This window comes from Myzus persicae, unplaced genomic scaffold (genome assembly GCF_001856785.1).
Source record: "Myzus persicae strain clone G006 unplaced genomic scaffold, MPER_G0061.0, whole genome shotgun sequence".
In the NCBI taxonomy this organism is placed as follows: Eukaryota; Metazoa; Arthropoda; class Insecta; order Hemiptera; family Aphididae; genus Myzus; species Myzus persicae.
The window spans coordinates 63,426-86,393 of record NW_019100869.1 but is presented as its reverse complement, the minus strand read 5'-3'; the positions used below and the strand labels follow the sequence as shown (position 1 = coordinate 86,393).

At 28.1% G+C, this 22,968-nt stretch overlaps 1 protein-coding gene across 3 annotated transcripts in view; it reads left to right on the top strand.

The window, feature by feature from the left end:
* The window catches only part of LOC111026518 (5-hydroxytryptamine receptor 1-like), a 208,740-nt gene that overhangs the window by 134,115 nt on the left and 51,657 nt on the right, over positions 1–22,968 (top strand). For all 3 annotated transcript variants that reach the window (XM_022304615.1, XM_022304616.1, XM_022304617.1), the window contains 2 exons: positions 7,431–7,923; positions 10,746–11,255. In XM_022304615.1, the coding sequence (XP_022160307.1) occupies positions 7,579–7,923; positions 10,746–11,255 (855 nt within the window). In that variant the 5' untranslated portion in view covers positions 7,431–7,578. The remainder of the gene's footprint in view (positions 1–7,430; positions 7,924–10,745; positions 11,256–22,968) is intronic.

The following is a 22,968-nucleotide window of genomic DNA, read 5'->3' as shown; positions in this document are numbered from 1 at the left end:
CGCTTAACCTCCTTTTCGTCAAACATTACAAGAAATAAATGGATAACCATTTACCGGTATCTTACCAAACTTACTGTTTGAATGTATTTCATCCTAAGTTCAGTTTGCCGAATCGCCAACATTTTTAAACATTATTTCCAAAATAAATTGGATTCAATCTTAAGTCAATATCAGGTTCATGCATATAACCCCAACAGTAAAGTATTTAATGGATGCATATTAGTTTTATTATTGGGTGTCTAACTTGTTTCCTGTAATAATATTATATTTAAGTATCAGTAATCCAGATAATTTTTTGATTATCCCCATATATTATATCAACAGTTTTTTACTCACATGGTCTTTAAGTTAAGCAATGTTAATGGGTCCTTAGAAAATCAAACAATCGAGAATCTTCAATTTTAGCTTAGACCAACTAAGGTTAATGTATACACGGCAAATTACATGTATATTAAATACATAATTATCTGTCTATAAATTTACGATAATATTATTCTATTTATTTATCTGAAAATTCGTGAACTGTTTAACATGTAAAAAAAATATAACACAAACCAAATTCGTGAAAAAGCTGTTGAAATCAACAATGTATTTCATTGAAACTTTGTTATTTATGGCAATTTTATTTAAATTCAAAAGATGAACTGTTTCAACAATAAATGTAACATTTCTAGTGGTTTAATGTTAAAACAATTAGGGGAACACTAGGAATTTGACTCAAAACCAGTATTAAACAAAATTGTTTTTATTTATTTAGAAATGGTGAAATTTCAAAATATTTTGAATATTTTTGTGTTATAGACATTTCAATATTTGACATTTTTTTTTCGTTTCTTGTATGGTAAAATTTTTTTTTTTAGTAGAAATACCAAAAACCTATATAGGTACAACACAAATGTTTATTATAATTTATAAACATTTAAAAATCTAATTTTAAATTTGTATACAATTTATCCAAGTTACAAAAATACTTAAATAATTTTGTTGTTAAAAATGTATAAAATGTTTAGTTCAAAAAAATACATCTTGTAATAAAATATTCAGCGTATAGTATTTATTTTGCTGGAAATAAAAAAAAATAATTGAGCTAAAGCTCACATCCATTTTTATAAGCGATTTAAGTTCAAATGTTGATGACATTGAATATTCTAAAGTATGCTAAGATTTTAATTTATTCTTTCAATTTAGGTTTAAAAACTTGGTAAACTTACCGCAGTATAAATCCATAACACAATATCCTTAGAAATATAGATCAGTTCAGAATCGTTTTTCATCACACAAAATTATTGAGTAATGAATTCAAATTCAACACATCCATTAAAATTACTTTATCAACTGATATTCAACTATTAATAAATAACAGAGCCACTTCTCCCTGTATTTTTTAATGGCTAATTAATAATTAACGTTACCCGTTGATTTGCATATTATATACCAGTAGCAAGATAAAAATAAAAATTCAACAAACGCAACAGAGGCGACGAGGGTATGAGAAAAGCTAAAAAAATCATTTGGATAAAAACTACCCTTGTAAAAATCAACTCGGTCGGCGTAGACTATTATTTAGCTCAACAATTGACGAACAACTACCACATGGCACGGCCGTCAGAAGGATATTGTATGGTTCAGGTACGATAACGATGCTCTGCCGAATGAAATGCGCGAGTAGGTACCAATATTATAGTTTCCGGCCGAAGTCATCGATGGTAATAAATCATGGAAGTATATATGTGCATAAAAATTTTTGTGTTGGGTAAAATGTCCGCGGTAGATGATTAATTCTAGCAATGGCGGGCGTACGAGGGTGTCCTACACAAATGTTATTCAGGTAACGATGACGAGGCGTAGATTTATTGGTTTTGGATGAAAAAAAACTGTACACATATTATATTGAATTGTGGCCGCCGTATCGTTGATACTTGATATATTATCATTATTACCTATATATATATATATAATATATATATAAATATATGTTGGGCTGATTGCTTTACCGAGAAACATTAGTATTAAGGGAGGCTCGTTTAGTTTTGAAAACACTCACGACAACAGATATTCTTCCCCTCGAGTGTGTAGCAAGAATTTTGTTTGCAGCTAGGTACAGATGGTAAGGAACCGTCACGACAAAAGACATTTCGTAAAGTGCAATCAACCGATCGGTGCTTACTGGTTTTGTGTGTGTGTGTGTGTGTGTGAATCAGAACTTAAAAGCATTTGCTATATTTATTACAATAATTATTACACATTACAAAGATACTTGAAAATGTGAAAATATATTTTAAAATACTTAGATTTGTATGACATTTATTTCTGTGGTGGTACGAGATCATTAAAAAAAATTTGAAAAGTAGAACTCTGTAGTAATATTGAATCAATTTTTTTTTATTATTATAAACATGACTTTTCTTTGATTGAATCGGTGTTTGGACAACCGTTGTTTGATGACTAAAATCTGCAATATATTTTTACACGTAATTTATATATTTTAATCAACATACATTTTATTTTAATAACTATTCACAATATTGTAACAAATCGCAATGTTAATTATTTTGGGTGGATTATAAATACCATCATCAATTAAGAGCTATACATATTATATCAGACTTCAGTATTATGTCATTGATGAAAACATCATTAAGAACTTTTTAAATTAAAAGACAAATTTATATCTATGATTTCTTAATATAAATAATGTTTTATCTCCATCCTTTATAAAATGTGGATTAAGGAATCCCTTTCATACACTTATTCCTCATAAATAATAGAAAAGAATATGAATTTTTAATAATCAACACCAGAGGCATGTTACGGAATATTTAATGATGGAAGACACGATAATATAGTTTTTCAGTTGCCTTGACCACATCCCTTTTTGAGTATTATATGTTAACATAAAAGATTTTCAAGAATTATATGTGCAATAAATATACAACAAAACCAACTTTAATATTTCTATTATACTGAAAAAAAGCAATATACATATTAATTTTAATTATATTTTTTCTTGGACTTTTAAGTTATTATACAATCTTGGAAATTTCAAGAAACATCACGTGGTAGAGCTCTTCGCCTTAACCTAACAGCTTATCATCACAAAAAAGTTATTGAACATTACAACACTGTTTATTCGTCCAAGCTGTTGTTTACTATTAACATTAATCGGTCATTTGATATGGGTAACATTTGTTTGTAAATAATGATTGACTTTTCTCTTCAAAATGATGAACTGTTCGATACAAACATTTAACATTGTAATGATAAAATAAAATTAATGAAAAAATGACCATTGCATGATTTCTTAGAATAATACACCTATATTTTTTAATAAACATCATTGAAATAAAAAAACTGGGTTGAAGATATTTTCCTTTTTATTTTGAATAAAAAAAAGGAAATAAAATATTTGATTTTTACATTTTGATACATTTTCGATAACACCTATAGTTAATATGTATGGTATAATATTTTTTTGTTAAATTAAAAGATAAAGTAATACCTATTCACTGATTTTCCAGTCACACTACAATCAATATTTCTTATAACTTCTATTCATACTTATCATGATATCATCTTTTTAACGCATTCGTCTATCATTGCCATTAACAGTTATCCATCGACCATTTTCCATTTGGTAAAACTCATATGAGTTACCTACACAATCATGTAATCATGAATTATAATTATAAATTATAGGTACTATCTATAATAAAATCTACTAGAGACTACAACAGTTACTACCTTAGTCACATTTATCAATTTGTAAAAAATATCTCATTAATTAGTTTGAAATTTTAACATCTAATACACCGAAATATCTAAGTTAGGTTTATATTTGTCTCACGTAATTAATAATTTTATTTTTTTTTCTCGTATTTAATTTAGTATACAAAATAAATATAAATTAAAATTGAAGGTAATTTATTTAGCATATATTTATTTTTAAACTATTTACCATCATTAAAATAACAATTTATGCATCATTATAAAATAATTTAAATTTAAATGAAACAACACATATATTTTAATGATTGTGAAAAAAGTATTAAGTTAGCCAAATATTGTAATAATGTAATATAATTATATTATTATTAAAAGTAACGCGGCGCATTAAATAGGCAATATAGGTACTTAAGAGTACACGGTTACTACTTTTGTCTACCTACGTAGAATCATAATAATAATATTTTTGTTATAACTTATGCCATAAAATTTTTTGTTTATTAATTGCTTAAAACTTTTAAAAAACTTTAGTAGAAATAAATACACAGTGGTGAAAAAGATTTTTGATATCAAGAGCGGGAGTAAAAGAAATATTTGAAGAAGGAGTTTCTTTTTCTTTTTGGGATTTATACAGTACATTTATTTTCAGTACCTATTAAAATATTTTTAAAGTTAAAAAAATTCCAAAGGTACGTCCTTAATTAAATAAACAATGTTGATAATGTATTTTACATACCAATGTACACTGAATTTACTTGTAAAAAATTTTCGGTAAACGTCAAGTACCTAAATGTTTTTAGCGTTCGTTACCAGTCTTACATTAAGCTTTTTTAATGGTTTACTGTATTGAGTAATAAATAATAATAATGTGCTTGTGGTATATCATAACTTTTCTTTCCTTATAAACCATCAGTATAAATCGTTTTCTGTTTATATTTTATACTTGTTTCGGTACAATTCACATTATCCTAGAACATTGAATTGGTTAGGTCAAATGCCGCGAATTTACGTTATTTCTTACATCAAAGAAATGATTCAGTTTTCTTTTAAAAGTGCTGGTATAATCATTTTCGGTGCATAACACTGCTATGGTATTTTAAATTTTGAAGCTTTTATTTTAAAATTTAACTATCTTAAATTCCTTTTTTTGTTTATTATTTTATTTAGATGCTGATTTATGAATATGTTTTATTGTTTATTATCAAACACGTTATAAATGTTTCACAAGAGTTTTCTTCGTAGAATTGTATACAACGATTTTAAACTCGATTACTCGTATTATCTAATTTTATGAGTTATTTAACTTATGTTACATTATTAAAAGCTAATGTACATGGTTATGCACATTTTGATAAGCTTAAATACTAGATAGGCTCTTGTAATCTTTTAAACGGATTTGTATATCTTTGATCTAGTGTCAGGCCAAAATCTTTCTTTAAATGTATTTATCAAAGGACTGGAATTTACTTTGTATAAGTTCATCTTTTCCCGCATTTTATTTTTAATAAAACATAACAATATTGGTAAATACAAAATACATTATTTTGTACTTATTGGAAAAACTAAAAAATGTACTCATTAGGTTTGCACATTATTTTATAATCATACATTTTACATCATGATTTTATGAAAAATGTTTAGTTTAATCTAGTGCCATTCGATTTGGAGTTAAGTTATTATGTTATTACTTATTAATTTTACAACGATTTATTATAAATGTGTACCTTCTAGGCTAAAAGTTATTTGATACACTTATGTAAAGCTTTAGAGTGTGTAAAATTGTGTCGTTGACTAATAAATTAAAATAAAAAAAATTGAATTACTATTATACATCTGGTTTAATTTATATAAAAAAATATATTATAACTGTTTCATACTTTCTACCTTAGGTACGTAAACAAGAATAATATATTCTTTTTTTACGTGGCAATATTTTAATTGATCATACTCCTCACTAAATGTTTTAAACATTTTACAATTTGTAACAATCACATTTTCATAAAAATCACCGTATATTAATTCTTAAGGACAAAAATAATACGTATAATACGTTTAAATTCAATTATAATATATATATTTGAATATAAGTAAATTTAAAAGGTAGTAGTGCGATATACGCGACTACGTGAGGCTTGTAACCATGACAAGACAAATACATACGACGACAGTGTGTCATTGAGCTGCATTTCTTTAAATGTTTTACGCACTGTCTACCACCCGAAGGTTTATATCTAAGTATCTAACTGTCAACAGAATGTCATTGATGGTGCACAGTTGTATAACAGAAAAAAACCAAATGCTAAACATTTTGACATTAAAGTTTAAAAGTATTTAAGGGAGCATCACTTCTCCTAGTGAATTAATTTAATAATGGTTAACATTTAATTTTATATATTTTTTTTTTTATTCAACTTAATTTAGAAAAATATTTACAATATAAACATTATTCTTACAGCAGCACAATAGGTAAATTTGACAAATATTAAGCAGATAGCACAAATACATACACAAAGATAAAATAAAGGGGGAAATTCATTAGTAGCACCTATACATTTTTAGATATTAATCAACAAATTTGCTTACAGCAAACTTTTTATAAAAAATTAAAAACATCAAGATTCCAACAGACTAATGTTTATTTTAAATTAATCTTAATTAATGCATTTTTATCAAAGTCACCCTTCATTATTTATTCATTTAGTTTGGGTATCAAAATCTGTTTTGACAAAATATCTTATTTAACCAATTCAGGTAGCTTAAGTGACTGGATTGTGGTGTTTTTTTGTAAAATAAAAAAAACACCAAAAATTATATTTCATTCCTTAGACGTTATATGAAATTAAAATATTTGTTTTGCCATTTTGGGACTGTAATAAATATATAGACATAATATATATTTCTTACTAGCGAAATTTATAAATTATAACTGAGTTGGATTCATTAACAAAATAATAATAGTTGATGATTGGGGAATACCGGTCACCGAAACAAAAATTACAATATAATACAATATGCATCCATAAAGTAAAAATATACTAAAAATATTTTTACTGTAATTGATATTACACAAAACATTATTTTTAGATAAATTAACGCTAAAATATATAATACACATTTTTTAACGTAAAAAAGCTTTTTGATTATATCATTCTGATAAGAATTAGTTTTTGTTATGATTCTTGACCTTTTTGTATGATCAACTTATTTTTGGATGCATTTCTTATTAGATCACGAAATGACCGGTATTCTCTAATTTTTACCTAGATTGTGTTTAAATAAATGAAACTGATTTGCTCTATACTAAGAAAATAAGGTACTTTACTCGATACATTTTTTTCTCAATTGATTATAGAAAAGTAATTTGGTGATTTATAAATTCAATATAGAAATATATACATAGTACATTTTAAAATGTTAACATATTTTGTATTTTCAGTCATCTACGTATTCCGATAACGATAATATGAACATAATATTATATATCAGGGCTATTCATCAATATTTTTAATCTAAGTTGTTAGCTTATAGATTATGATATATTATGTTTAACTACACAGCAATCAGCTATAATATACATTCCATAGATTAACTAACATTGAAATGTTTTAGTTCTGATATTTTTTTGGAAATTTCGGGTCGACCGAAATTCTCGTTGTTGATGTGTCTTTATGAAAGCGTCCTACTAACATGTTTTAATCATATTATAGGTTAGGCCATCATCATCATCTCTCGAGGTGTGCCCGAAATATTATGGTGCCGATGTGACGACGGCAATGCGGCGATGACGGCGACCACCAGCGTCACCTGAGTGGCCGGCCGGTTATGCTCGGGTCGGCGTTCCCGGATGTCGTTTAAATGGACAGCGTCAACGCCACGGCCGCAGTGTACGAGCACAACGAGACAGTGGTGTCGTGGCCAAAGAACGCAACGACCGCCGCCGGGCCGTCATCAACGTACACGGCGCTGGAAGCGTTCACCATCGGCTCCGTGCTGTTCCTGGTCATCGTGGTGACGATCGTCGGCAACGTGCTCGTCTGCATCGCCGTGTGTCTGGTCCGCAAGCTTCGGCGCCCGTGTAACTATCTGCTCGTGTCTCTGGCCGTCTCCGACCTTTGCGTGGCGCTGCTCGTCATGCCCATGGCCCTGCTCTACCTGGTTCTTGGAAAATGGCCGTTTGGCACGTTCATGTGCGACCTTTGGGTACGTGTGACGTGTGTTCAAATAGTATTTTGACTATGAATTTGTCCATAGGTATAATATTACCTATGCATATTAGGTATGGACTCTATACGCCGTATCGTAGAATGTATGCGTTTTGAAAAAATTATGTTTTATTTTTTACATTTTTAATTTTTTAAACGATCAAATTCACCTTTTATTTTTCGGTTGAACATAGTTTTTTGTTGATCTATAATAATTCGATGTTCCTTCAAACGAGTAAACAATATTGTAGTTATAAGCATTTAAATTAGGGTGAACCCAGAAAAATGTTTACATTAATTAATAGAGCCCTTATTCTTGACGATATAAGTGCTAGTAACTTAGTAGTTATTAATAATAAAAATGTCTTACACATCGGTTTCTGACAGACGTTAAGTCGATCATTGAGTAGGCAACAAAGTAATAAATCTAAGTAACATATTTACCGAGAATAAGGTTTATACTAAGTATAAACCGGTTGAAAATTTTATGTTAGCAATAGGTAGCTAATTATAAAATAGTACTAACACAATGGTTTTATTAAGAATTATGATATGCCTACTCGCTGCGATGCCATTTAATTTTGGGATAAAACAGTTTTTAAGTAAACATTTTGTCATTTCAATACTATGTTATTAACGTTTAATATTCATGTATTCTTTACAGTTGGAATATATTATATTCATGTAAACACATTTTTATTAGATACAATTCCAATACTCATTTCGATAAGTCAATCGTTTATCGGTTCATATTATATGCACACTGCAGTACAGTTCTGCAATATACACATTACAAATAATATATAACTACTAACTAAGCACACAATAGACAAAGTAAAATTATATCTGACATTTTTATTTTATAATGTTAATTCTGAATGATAAAATAAATATGAATAACAGAAGTTATTATTTATTATCATTTTACTGTTCTCTAAAAAAAAAAAAACAACCAAATGAAAAAATCGATTCAAATCGAACATAAATTTCAAGAAAAATCATTTGTTATAATGTATAGATATATGTACAGAAATAATCCTAAAATGTATTCAATTTTGTTTATTTATTTTTTTTATTCATTAAACCTCGATTACTATCGTAATCGCATTATATACGTCACTGCAGTGGCTCCTTTTTAGAAATACATGCAAATAATACAAACAATTGTTTTCACGATACAAATTTTAATTAAAGTAGTATGACTATTTAATAACACCTGCCTCTAAATTGTACAAAATCATATTTAATTAATTTGAACCACCTAAAATTATGTAGAATCATATTATGCATACCAAACAACCGAAAATAGAATAAAATAATACATAAAGTTTTATAAGTTTCTAATAGAGCTAGTTACATGCTTATATATTTTCGAATATTGCTGTGTCCACTTTTAAGTTTTAGTTTTAATATTTATAAGCTATTGGTCCAAATTAACTTAGTTTCAAACCTTTTAATGACCTTTTATTGATTAAAATTGTATTTTTTAAGTTATGTTGGTGTTTTTATACAATATAATAATATGCAGAATGAGGCATAGTGTGGTGCGCTGGTTGGCAGCAGTATTTAATGTCTACTGAGGTCAAATACCGTCCGGTGTCACTAATTCCCGGATAGATAAACACCCAAATTATTGGCGATGAATTTCCCCCCCCCCTCCCCTCATAAAAACACGTGTTCTTCAACGAACCATAACATCTCAGAAAAAGCTTATGGCCTTAGTTGCCGAAGCTCAAAGATCAATAAAAATAAACAGATTATAAATTATAATGTAGTGTAACTTGGTTTACGCCAGAAGCACTACATTTTTATCAGAACATGCATAAAAATAATATTTACTTTTGAAATCATTATTTCTACTTTTTAAGTAACCAATATAATGAATACAGTTAACGTTAGTCTTAACATATTAAATTGAATCCTTAAAATATACAAGCAAATACACATTATTGTTCTAAACTAGTATATTATGGTACTTTGTAACACTTAATTTTTCTTTTTCTTTTATTTTTGAACGGAAAATATATGGTGGTTAAACGTTATAATATTATAGATCTCTAATAAAATCTTACGAGATTATATTTAATAAAATATATCGAACAGACGCATACTGTTGTTGTTGACAGAAACAAACGAGGTCATAAAACGCTTTGTGTCATATTTTATCATACAAGCTGATCTATTTTAGAGTCTACATTCGATAAGTATTTCGAAAAGCATCAAATTTTTTAATACAATATTTTCGAATAATTCCATGCCATTACAAAAGAATATTTGAACAATTTTTTCATTGGTATCAGTTTTTAAGTTTTTACTTTTTTGAATGACAAAATTAGTTTTCATTTTTTAAGAACAAAATTATTTATCGGCGTTTTTATAAGTTCGTAAAAATTGAATTTCTAACAAGTTGCGAATTAATTTTTCACTAATAAGTAATTAAAGTTTAGATGAGCAAAGTAGTGAAGTTCAATATTTTACAGTATACTCACTGCTGGTGCAACTCTAATCAACTCATCTAACCTTTAAATATTTAACTAATGAACTACTCATTCAATACATGAATACAATATATCCTTTATGTACATAAGGTATTTCAAAAAATATTTTGTTTGGAATATGAAATTATGAAAGTATACCTATTGTCATTAAAAAAGTAAAAGTAAAATGACGATGAAGTAAAATGTTATAAAAAATATATTTTTTTCATAATTATTAATAATGTTGTTTTGTTGCATTTAAATAAATAAATAAACAAAATAAATAAATATAATATCATTGAACCTACGGCGATGATGAAAACGACTACTCGTGGTTTTGCAGGTGTCATTCGACGTGCTGTCTTGCACCGCGTCCATATTGAACCTGTGCATGATCAGCGTGGACCGGTATTACGCCATCACCAAGCCGCTCGAGTACGGCGTGAAGCGGACGCCTCGCCGGATGCTGGTATGCGTGTCACTGGTATGGCTGGGCGCAGCGTGCATTAGTCTGCCGCCGGTGCTCATACTGGGCAACGAGCATTCGACGGTGGACGGGGTACCGCACTGTACCGTGTGCCAGAACTTCGGTTACCAGATATACGCGACCCTGGGGTCGTTTTACATACCGCTGACCGTCATGATCACGGTGTACTACAAGATCTTCCGGGCCGCCCGAAAGATCGTGCTGGAGGAACGGCGGGCGCAGAGCCACCTGGAGAACAGCCACTGTTACCTGGAGATCAGCGTCAAGAACGGCGTTGGCCCGGTCGAGTCGAAAATCGCAGCCGCCGCCCCAGAACGCGGCCAACACGGTCACCGGGCCAGCAGCAGCGCTAGCACCGTCACCACGGTAAGTGTTTACATATTATTGTTATTGTTGTTGTTGTGGTTGTTGTTGTTGTTACACTACATCTGATGACTCAAGTGTTTTGCGCCATGATATAATATCTCAGTCTATGGCCAGAAATATTTTAAAACGTCAGTTTCAGTTTTCCATCAATAATATTAAGTACCTATTTCGTTTATTATCACACCTTTATAATTTTCCTATAATAGGTATGTTTATTGCAATATTAGAGTATCGTTACGGTCACACATCTTTATACCGATAATTATTCCTTTTTATCATAATGTTCCATGATTAGTAACAGGTGTAAATTCAAACATATCGAGATCGTATTTTTATCACTTAACGTTTGACTTTTTTTGTGTTGGTACGTTTTTTTTCATTATTTTTCACTAATTTATTTTTTTAATGATTTATGATTTTATTGTTAAAATATATTATACATTGAGATATATCTTTTGATATAGTTTGGAGTTTTAAATTACCTACAAAAAGAAAAGAAAAAAGCTATTATTATACGACGCACACGTAATCAAGATTTTATGCGTTTCGAGTACTTTCGATTATCGGGATTTGTTTGTTTCAATGTTCTACCCTCCCTCTTATTCACCTTTCAACTGTAAAAAGCTTGAAACAGAACATAAGTCTTTTTATTACACTTAACATATGCACTTGCATTCAACTTGAAGCTAATTATTACATATTCCTTATAGTTCTAAATTCGTAGAAAATGCCTTTAGTAGGTACGGAGTTTTACTTTGAGCTTCATCTTACATATAATTATTCAACATTTGACTTTAAATAAAAACCACAAAGTGTTTAGAACATTTTAAGATAGGCACTACTATATTAAATGCATTTAACCATGAAACCTATGAACATTTTGCATTATACTAAGTACTTATAATATGCATATTGCATAGTTCCTATTGTATTTTTTCAATGGTAAACATCCACATTAAATAAAGTCGAGAAACTCGCTCCGCTGTATATTAGGCGTCAAGTTGCTCTTAGTAGAAAAGGTCACTGTAACCGATGTTTTAAATTTTAATTCAATGATTAATCATTATACATGAAAAACGGTTATGTGAGGAAAATTAAAAGGTTTATCACATACATTTCAGAGAATATTTAACTATATATTTATATTGCCACCAGTCATTTATTCTTAGTATATTAGTAGGACAGTAGGTTCTAAAAATGTTTGATAAATAAAAAATATATTAATAATATATTATGAAATATAATATTTCAAATTGTTATACATGTATTGGAAAACCGTAGTCCATAGACCAGTGTGAATTTTATAAATTTCATTGCAGTTAAATAATAATAGTGGTTGGAATGTTTCAAGTTTCTATAATTAACATTTTTATAATTTAATTTAAGGAGCCACACCTTTGGTTACTATTAGTTTATCACCAACTTTGTTGGTGTTTCGGTTCCATTAACATATACGTTGTTTGTATATTTAGTTTTATATTTATCTTCAAACTAATATTGAATTAAATTGATAATTTAAAATTGTTTAAAATTGTAATACCTAATGTAAATAGTAAAACACTTAAGCATGGGCATATTAAGGTATAATATATTAATAGATAGACTATTATATTACGAACCTATTACGACATAATACATTATTCATACTTATTTATATCGTTTAAGAGAAACAGTTTTATTAAATCATATCCAATTCCAATATTTTCAATATTTAAAAACGTTCAACTTGGCTGTCCACCTATAATTTATATTCCTAAATATTATTAATGTACTGTGCATTTTTTTATACACATTTTTATCAAATATAAAGTATGTATTTATACTGCAGTGTTCATACAATTATTATCACAGATGACTGCAAGTCCAAATAATCTTCGTTTACGAAAAACATTTAGGTCTTTTCCGCCGAGACAACTTTGAATGTATTATAATATAAACGACGTTTTTCAATCGTGTGTTTACGCAACAAGAATATTTTCTCGGCATTTCCGAGATGTAAACACAAATAAATACATATTTTTTGTCCCCTTTCAAACGACAAACATATAGGTGACAGCGGTGGTGTCCTTTGTAAACTGACTGCACGAGTGTTCTCTAGCGAATAAGACATAAAAAATATTATTAGAGTTGATATATTTTTCCTTTTTATTCCCATTATTCTCAACTGCAGTGTTTCACCATACTTTACACACACACACGCACGCACGCACGCACGCACGCACACACGCATACCCACACTCACAGCACTCAAACTTACATGCACGGACGTCAATACATACATATTTTATAGTTTTATACTAGAAAAAAAATACAGTCAAGCCTGGCTATTTTTCTCGTGCATGTTACAATGTATCGACCAGCAGCAGCAGTTAACAGTATTGAAAACAAACAGGAGCAAACCAAAACGATTCGGTGCCACCGCGTTTACATTTTTCAATGTATTCCAGATCAAGTTTTTATTCTTTCGATCGAAAAGACAAATTAATATACACTGCATACTTACCGAACACACCTGTAGTAGGCAGAGATATCCGTAAGAGAAAATAATATTATTATTTTCCAATATTTGTTTTGTATTTTATTCGATTATTGATCTGGACAGATGCGTAAGTGGGAAAAGAATACGTACAAGTATGTCGTTGTGACGTTGCGCTGTTGTTGATGTGGTTGTGGTCGCGGTTGCGGTCGTGGTTGTGGTTGTTATTGTTGCACGCGAAGAGCCTCAATGAATACAACTATTGACAGCCCTTAAAATTGATGAATGTTTCTTATGGTGGAAATCCCTCGCCCCCGATGACCCATCGTCACTCCCACGCTCCCACGCACGACGCACCACCCATGCACACTTTTTTTTCCGCCTTACCGCTGTTAAAACATCAGAGTGTACGATGGCGGCATAAAAGTGCTCCGACCCACAATATGGTTTTTGTGCGCCAAATAAGCTGCCCGACGCCCGCCTTGGATAGTCAGCACTCAACGCTACGGGTTTTAAAAATTAAACTCACAGTACGTTTTCTGTTTACATTCGCCAAACAATTTCTCACATTCGTTCTTAATGTCATTACGTTATTTTTGCCATGGGCTAAAATGTATTAGTTCTACACATGCAACCAATCGAAATTCAACACTCACGTTCGTGTTATACATTTTTCTATTCGAATAATAATTTATTATACTACGCGTGCCACATGAGATTTATAGCATTCCCTTCAAAACCAAATACAAGATGAACAATTAGTATCAAATAACGTATAATAATCTAATATAATAGATAACTATAGTCCAATTACTTATCGAATCTATGATACAAGTATATATGTATTATTAATATTATTAATAATCACTTAATTCGATATTTCTGGGTACACTTCAAAATTATAATCAAGAAACTGCAATAAATATCATATAACAATTATTTAATTAAAATTAAAATTAAGAAGGGTACTGTAGTTTTTATTAGAGCACCTATATTTAAGTTTATATTAATGATTTACGACAAAGAGAAGTCCAAAAACCGATTTTATCTTGGTAAAAATGAACACTTATAATTCAGTTAAACTTATTTGATTTTAATGTTATTAACTTATCGTACACCTTTTGCTTTTACCTAAATTTAATGGTGCAAACTTTTTTAACATCCTTAATGTCACTGTGTCTGCAATACCCATTAAACTGATTTATTCTATGAAACGTTTTGCAAATGTTCTTATACGTAATTTTAAATAAACATAATTAAAAATGTTGAGTTTACCCACAAACTACAAAACACTCAGTAATTTTAGTAAGCAAAACAATTGTTGGATAATACATTTATTTTCAAGCCATTTAAAATTAAAATCGTCCATTGGACAACCTTGATAATATTATAAAAACAAGCAATGTAAAATATATTAACTATGCAATGTAATAAAACAAACATTTTAATGAATTAATAAAATGGTCGAACAGATTACAATTATTTAATATGATTTTTCTAACTGATCCTTGAGTAGTTGTCCACTCATTATTTTATCTATGCTCTTTCTAATCATATCATCATGGTTTATCAATGATTCTACCAAACACAATAATAAATTACAATTAATAATTTCTATAACAAAAAAAAAAATATAATGCCTAATCGTTTTGAATTATTTCACCATCAAAAGATAACATAAAAAAAATAAACCCATACATAACACATTATTATAATAAAAACTGCAATAATTTTAAAAATGAGAATGTACGAACAAAATAGAATTTCAACTACATATTGTAACTATATTTGTTCACAAACTATAGCTTAAATTAACTCAAGACAATATAATAAATAGGTAAGTGATGATTTTGTGTGTGTCACTCGTAAATAATAAAAATTAAATTTTATAATAGGTGACTTGTGAATATTGCGTATGGTAACGTGTTTAAGAATGTCTATTTTCTCCTTTGCTACATTTAAAAAAGTACTGACTCTAAATTAAAACATAAATTTATATATATATATATATATTACATATGCGTTTAGTATGTTCATCCCACACGACCAACGATTAAATTTTACGACAGATATTTATCGGTGACGAGGAACACAATAATAGCAATATTATTATGATTATAACAACGATGGCGATGAAAATGAAATGGTGTAGGTCCATTTTATTGTCAGTGACGGTGGCGTCTGATAAATACAGACCATTTGACTCGTCCCGAAATAGGAAATTTTATTTACCTGAGCGTAAAATGGCCATTTCGTCAGATTTCCAACCCTTAGGTTCCCATTCCCATTTTTGGCATAAAACGTTATTGCTATATGCGAAAATAACTTGTGTGCTCTCCCGTGGTGGTAAAATAACGACTTATAGCTACTATAGCTATTGCCTTTGTTCGAGGCGCAAGCGCTCAAATAAAAACCTTTTTTACAATCTTTTGATTTTTTCCCTTTACTCAACTTGTCAGTACGAGTACACTTTCTGGTTTATACTGAAACCCCTAAGAAATAATACGCTAACGGGAATTTAAAAAGTATTTACCATGCTTGTCTTTTTTACAAAACTTTAAGTAATCTCTTTACTGGCCCGGAGAAAATCCACTGCAATGATGCAGTAGGTAAACGTAACCTACTCAGCTATACCAGAAAATATAAAAGTATAAAATTTAAAGAAATTAAAATATGCTCTTATAATTTTATATAGATCTTTACAATGACGGGTTACAAAAACGTATATAACTCGATCACGATCATATCATATGAGTAAGTACCTAGGCAGACCTATATATTGTCGTAATATCATCACGTTGTTTGAAACGTATATTTTTACTTTTAAAGATCCATTTCGTTTCATTGGATTAAAGTGCATACAGGCGTGTCAGTGGTTATAAATCATGAGTGGGATCGGTATATATTATGTATCATATTATACTTGTACGGTTAGCTAACAATCGTTCCCACTCCTGTCTTCATAACTAATCATCATGGACCATGCATTTTTTAGACTTAGACCTACATGATGATGATTATATTGTTAGTAAAAAATAACGCTTGTAAAATAAATACCAATGATTTTAAAATACATTTTTAACTTATAATAGTTTTAATTAATTGAATTTAGAACTATTTGTGTGTAACAACAATGATTAATGCTTATCGAACTCATATCTATCATCGTCTATAATAGTTATTATATTATTATGAGTTATGCATTTTCGATATTATATTCAAAAACTAACATATATGTATTTATAAATAAATAAATCTCAAGTAGTTGATTGATGGAAAATATACAAACCTCCGTTGTATAAGTGGTTGATAAATATTTTCATAAACCAATATAATAAGAATCCCAGGGAATATAATACGTAGGTACGATAAAAGTAACCTTTAAATACATAGGTACCTACACTATTAAAGAAATCGAGATAGGTAACGTAAACCCAACATTTCACTTTTGTATTATTTTTCAGTATATTTTCATCCAAGACTGTAAAAATGTTAAAAAATTTTTTTTGTATGTCTTATAAATGTGGGCCTAATTTTTACTATCATCATCTTTTCGTGCATCGATTTTCGTAGACTTCAAATTCAATAAACTTTATTTATTGTAAAAAAATCTAATCCACACATTTTCTAAATAATAAGTACTAGACCAAATTTTGAAATTTAGGATTTATATAATTTTTAAAAAAAAGTTGTAATTGATTGTTTCGAACGCAAATATTTGCCTGATAATAATTTTGCTATGAGATAGGTAATACAAAATAATTATATTATGTAGGTACATAACACGTCATGTACAATAAACATAACAAATTTGTGAATTCTGTACTCCCGTATTTTAAAGTGGCCCCATACAAATTTTACAATTTAATTCACTCTTGTGCTATACAACTTCCACCTATCTAGAATTACGATTGTTTATTATTTACCTACATTGAATAACTCGTAGACAAAAAATATTATGACAGTTAATGAATTCATCATGTAAAACATTTTATAAATATATTGTTTAAGTCAGTACCTACTTCTCAAACTTTTTCTTGTCAAGAGCTCCCCTAAATTTAATGTAAAACTATCAAACCACCCTCCCCAAGCTCTAAAATTATGTTTTTGTCCGTACAGTAACTAATAGGTAATCTAAAAACACCTGTACTATCAAACTCATTCAGTTAATAAGTAATTATTTTTTAACAATGCCTATACTAATATAAATTAGATAAAGTCTTGAGTGAGATACACTTCTTCGAAGAAATAATAATATTTTTATTACCGACCATGTAATTTCGATAGTCAAAAATAATTTTTTTTTTCGTAAGCTCTTAAGACCTTAGGAAAATAGTTAAAATAAAATAAATAATATTTACATTAAATATTTCACAGTCCCTCATATATATACTCACAGCTGCTAGTTTGAGAAGCACTGGTTAACTAATAAAACAAATATGACTTATCAAAAACAAAATGATAAATTTAAATTACTCGTTTAAGTTATTATTAGTGTAATATTCTTATTAAACCGTTAAAAATATCATTTATAACAATATTTAAAGTGTTAATTGAACAAATTAATACATAATACATTTATATTAATATTTCAAGACTGTATCAAATTTAATTAGGACCGGTCTTTAACAATGCATTATGTACTTTTTCCTGCCAACTGCATGTATAAATAAGTTCCGTTCGAAAAATATCGATTGAACAGCACTGGAAATAAAAACAATACTGTCTATGGTGTTCGGTAGAAATTGAAAAAGCTTTTAAGATGTTAAATAACGAAGTTTTCGATGCGCTATATAAAGATGTGATGCTTATGTAAAAATAAAACACCTCTCAAGATTCAGTCAATAATTTTTGATACATATTTCAAAAAAAATATTTCACGTACGCCAAATGGCTATATTTATCACTACAATATTGCAGTATAACACTTAAAATTTGAATACCTGCAGGTTATATTTTATATCTGTTCTTTGTATTTGTACAGATCAACTATTCAATACTAAGAGTAACGTACAATCCAATATTATAGAATTAAGGTTATTTGACTCTGATTATTACTTACCTATAGTTAGACTTATTTTATGAAAAGGCGTAAGAAAAGACTCATTAATAAATTAAACGTCACTAAATCAATCGGTACATTAGAGATACGAAGTACGTTTACATCTAAATTCCTATATTCAAGTATGTTAGATGAAAAATAAATCAAAGCTTTCAATCATCTTAACATAATCCAGATCAGTGACTTCAATTTGTTGAATTCAACAGAAAATACATAAACCTAGGAAATTAGTTTACAAAGAATAGTTAATACTCACGTATTATGAGATAAAGTATTCAAATTATGCTGGCCTATCTTTAAAAAAAAAACATTAATTACACTTAGTAAGGTGATAATTTAAAATATAAACAATATGTGACTACCTAACCAATGGAAACTGTCATGAAAATAGTCCATGCAATGTGGAAAATTATAAATTTTATGAAGAAAACTAAAAATAAATGTATTATAATTGATTTTACAATGATTTGTGTCTATGTATTTTTTTGTGCCTATCGTCACCTGTTAGGACATTGAAAATACTTCGATTTACATTAATAGAATATTTTATGGTAGGAAAGCGTCAGGAAAACAGATACTTCTTATCCATTATTTTAGACTTTGTTTTTTAATGTAACTCTAAAAAAATAACCCTAGATACATGTAATTGTGTACAGAATGTTTATATTAGCAATTTTTATGAACCAAATAATTTTCAAAATACGAGATTGCGATTCTTTTTGAGTTATTTATGAACTATAAAGTTCATGCATAAGAAAATTTTCAACTTTTATTAGTTTTTTTATTATTATTGTAGATAAAAATTTTTTTTGCTTGGTCAATAAACTTGAAAATACAATACAACTTTCCCTATAAGTTGATGCTGGTGGAAATTAAAAAAAAAAGTTGAGCGTAAATCCATAATAATTATTGTAGTTCAAAAATTATAAAATGTTCAATTTTTATAGCTAAGAATTGAAAATTGAAAATAAGAATTATCATAAATAGTTCATACTGTAACCAAAAAGTCAAAAAATATTTTAAAAAAGTTATTTTGTTCAGACATTTTAAGTTCAAATTTAGACGAAATTGCATGTTAAAACCAAGAATAAGGATTTTAGTTATTACGCTGTAATTTAAAAACATTATTCATGGGTACTTGAGACTTTTAGGGTAAGTAAATTATTATATTTTTTATAGAATACACAATGACATTTTTTCAAATGCCTTTTTTTCGGCGAAAATTAATTTAACCTGCTGTAGTACATTTTAATACAAAAGCCCTAATAGTAAAATAAATTACTTAAATCGCAATAATATCATACGATTTACTTTGTAATAGTATAGGTTGACCTAACATCTTCACTCAGAATCGTTTTCGTATACAATGATTATGGAATTCAAATTTAAACCATCCATTACAGTAACTTACCCACTTTTTTGTCGTTGCATTTTACCCTTGTTATAATTGCTCTGATTGTTCATGAATAGTTCTAAACTTCCTTTGCAAAATACTAACCAAATAGTGTTGTATACTTTTACTATCTTTCCTTTTTTCTCATTAGATTGCGTTGAGGTTGTTGAATGTCATAACAGAACACTTCAAAACTCTAGTAGATATTATCTATTTTAATTTGACTGTATAAAACGTATTTGTATTTTTAATATTAACAATTACAAGCATATTTTGAATAATGTTACTGGTTGATGGTTTAATTTAGTTGATTTCAACTCACTTATTAAAATAAATATAATGCAATAAATCGTATTAATGTACTAGTATACACTATATATATGTGTTTGTGTATATATATTCTGGTATGAATAAATCTTAAATTTGAAAATATAGAGATAAATTAGGTATACATAATTAATTCACAAATTAGGTTCTTATAAACTTCAAATTAGTTTATTTTGTGTTCCAATTAATCTGGAATAGTTTACGTCTGGCTTTAGGACCACACGTTGCTTCGAACACTATAAACCAACTGCACATTTTGTAATATTAATGAATTTAGTGTTTTAACTTTGTACTTATATACTAAGTAAGATCTATAATTCTTTTTAAATTATGATTTCTACACTTTTGATTTTAACTTTATATTTTTGAATGTTCTAAATTAGAGGCAAATGTGTTATAATATTTTCAGGGTATAATAATATTTTTTATAATATATGTAGAAGTTTTTATTTGAATGAAACTTAAGGTTTTTTTTATCATGCATCTGGGAAATTAGTATGTTAATTTAGGTTCGTTTACTTTTATATTATGTGCTTCAAGATCAATGAAAATCTGAATAATATACGTATTACTTATAATTTATAGGTTCTGTAAACTAGTCAGTACCTAATTGTATGAATTAATTTATCATTACAGTGAACAAAGTTTAGGTATTACGTCTTGCCTATAATCCTTGTATGATTGATTTTAATTCATTAGCAATATATATATATGGACGTATATAATACTTCTAATACATACTAAATCAACAAAATTTATCTAATTTGAACTAAACTGAATATTTTACGTGTATACTATTGATATTTTAAATTGTTTAATTTTTGGTTAGGTACAATAAAAATTAAAAATTAAAAAAACTCTTATATTTTTTATACTTAGTATGTTGATCTTATAACTTCAGACGATAATTCTTTATAATTGAAAAAACACATAGTTCTACGTTTATACTTAGATAGAAGATGAAATTTATGAGACACATTAATTATAAAATTTCATAAAACACAATTCCATATTACTTCAACATGTGCATATGTATCTAAATAAATAAACATACTAGTAGTCAATTATTTGAATGTGCAAATTATGAAGTTATTAATTAAATAATATTTAATGCATAAATAGTTTGCATTATTAATTTTGAACATCTCTAAAGAATTATATATTTTTATAAATTATTGTTTTTATTGTACTTAAATTCTGATAAACGAAAATTAAGTATTTATTTAATCATTGTTTTAGTATTTAGTATATACTGTATATTCTTGTAAGCTAATTATACGCATATGAATTTATGATATATTATATCTAAGCCATTATAATAGGGTCTTCCTAATTCGTGTTATGAACATGATGAAGATTAGAAGTACACCCACGGTTCTTATCTAATCCCACCCCAGCTTCCACAATTTTTGCCACGGGATTTGGAAAAATACAATTTAATTAAAAATATATATTTACCAACTCAGTAACAACATCTATAATATCTATACACGTTACACAGATTATTATCATATTCAGTATAAAGTATGTGCTGCCCATAACGCAATTTTGATTTATGTTTCTAGAATGAATATGAATGAAATCGTCCAATTTTGTTAACGAATGTATATTATAATATAGGTAGTAGGCTCAAAGTATAATGGTATATTTTTCGGATTAAGTTAGGCCATATCACACTGATGTCACTATAAGAATCTATTTAGATAATAATTAATGGTTTTGCTGCAGGTATATAGTGGTTATTTTATTGTGTAAAACATTCACTTAATACCCGAAGTGCATTTATAGGGGAAACAGATACAATTGCACACAAAATAAAAATGTATTCAAATGGATAGGTAAGTCATTTTCAGAATATTTTAACTTATAATATTAGAAAAAAATAGGAAAAAAAGTGGTGTAGTATAATATATGTTCAAAAATAAATCACTCTGCATGCGCATTGCATTTATACATATAATCAAATTTAACTTAAATAATAATAGTAATAACAACAGGAAAAGACAAATTAAAACAACTATTATGGCAATTAATAACATCGGATCCATGTTAATTTTTCATTTTACTTTCTTTATTTACAACAAACAAAGGTTAATTAAGAATAATCGATATTTTCTATAGAAACAAATCAATTACGTTCATGAGCTTCCGTCTTGCATGTTGGAAGCGTTGTCATGAATCGTTTTTACAAAAATTGCTCAATGGAGTATAATTTTGGGGTGAAATTCCAAAGCTTTTGATGATCGATGATTAATTGATTGACATGAAGGGTGGGCTACAACGGGATAAATCATAATACTATTTTTGTTCCGGTATACATATTTATATTTTATAACAGTATTGTGACTAAACACGTATTTATGGTATATTATACCTCATAAAACTAATTAATAATTTGTTACTAATATTAATTATGTACAGTCAAATTCTACTCTTTCGAAATGTTGATACCAAC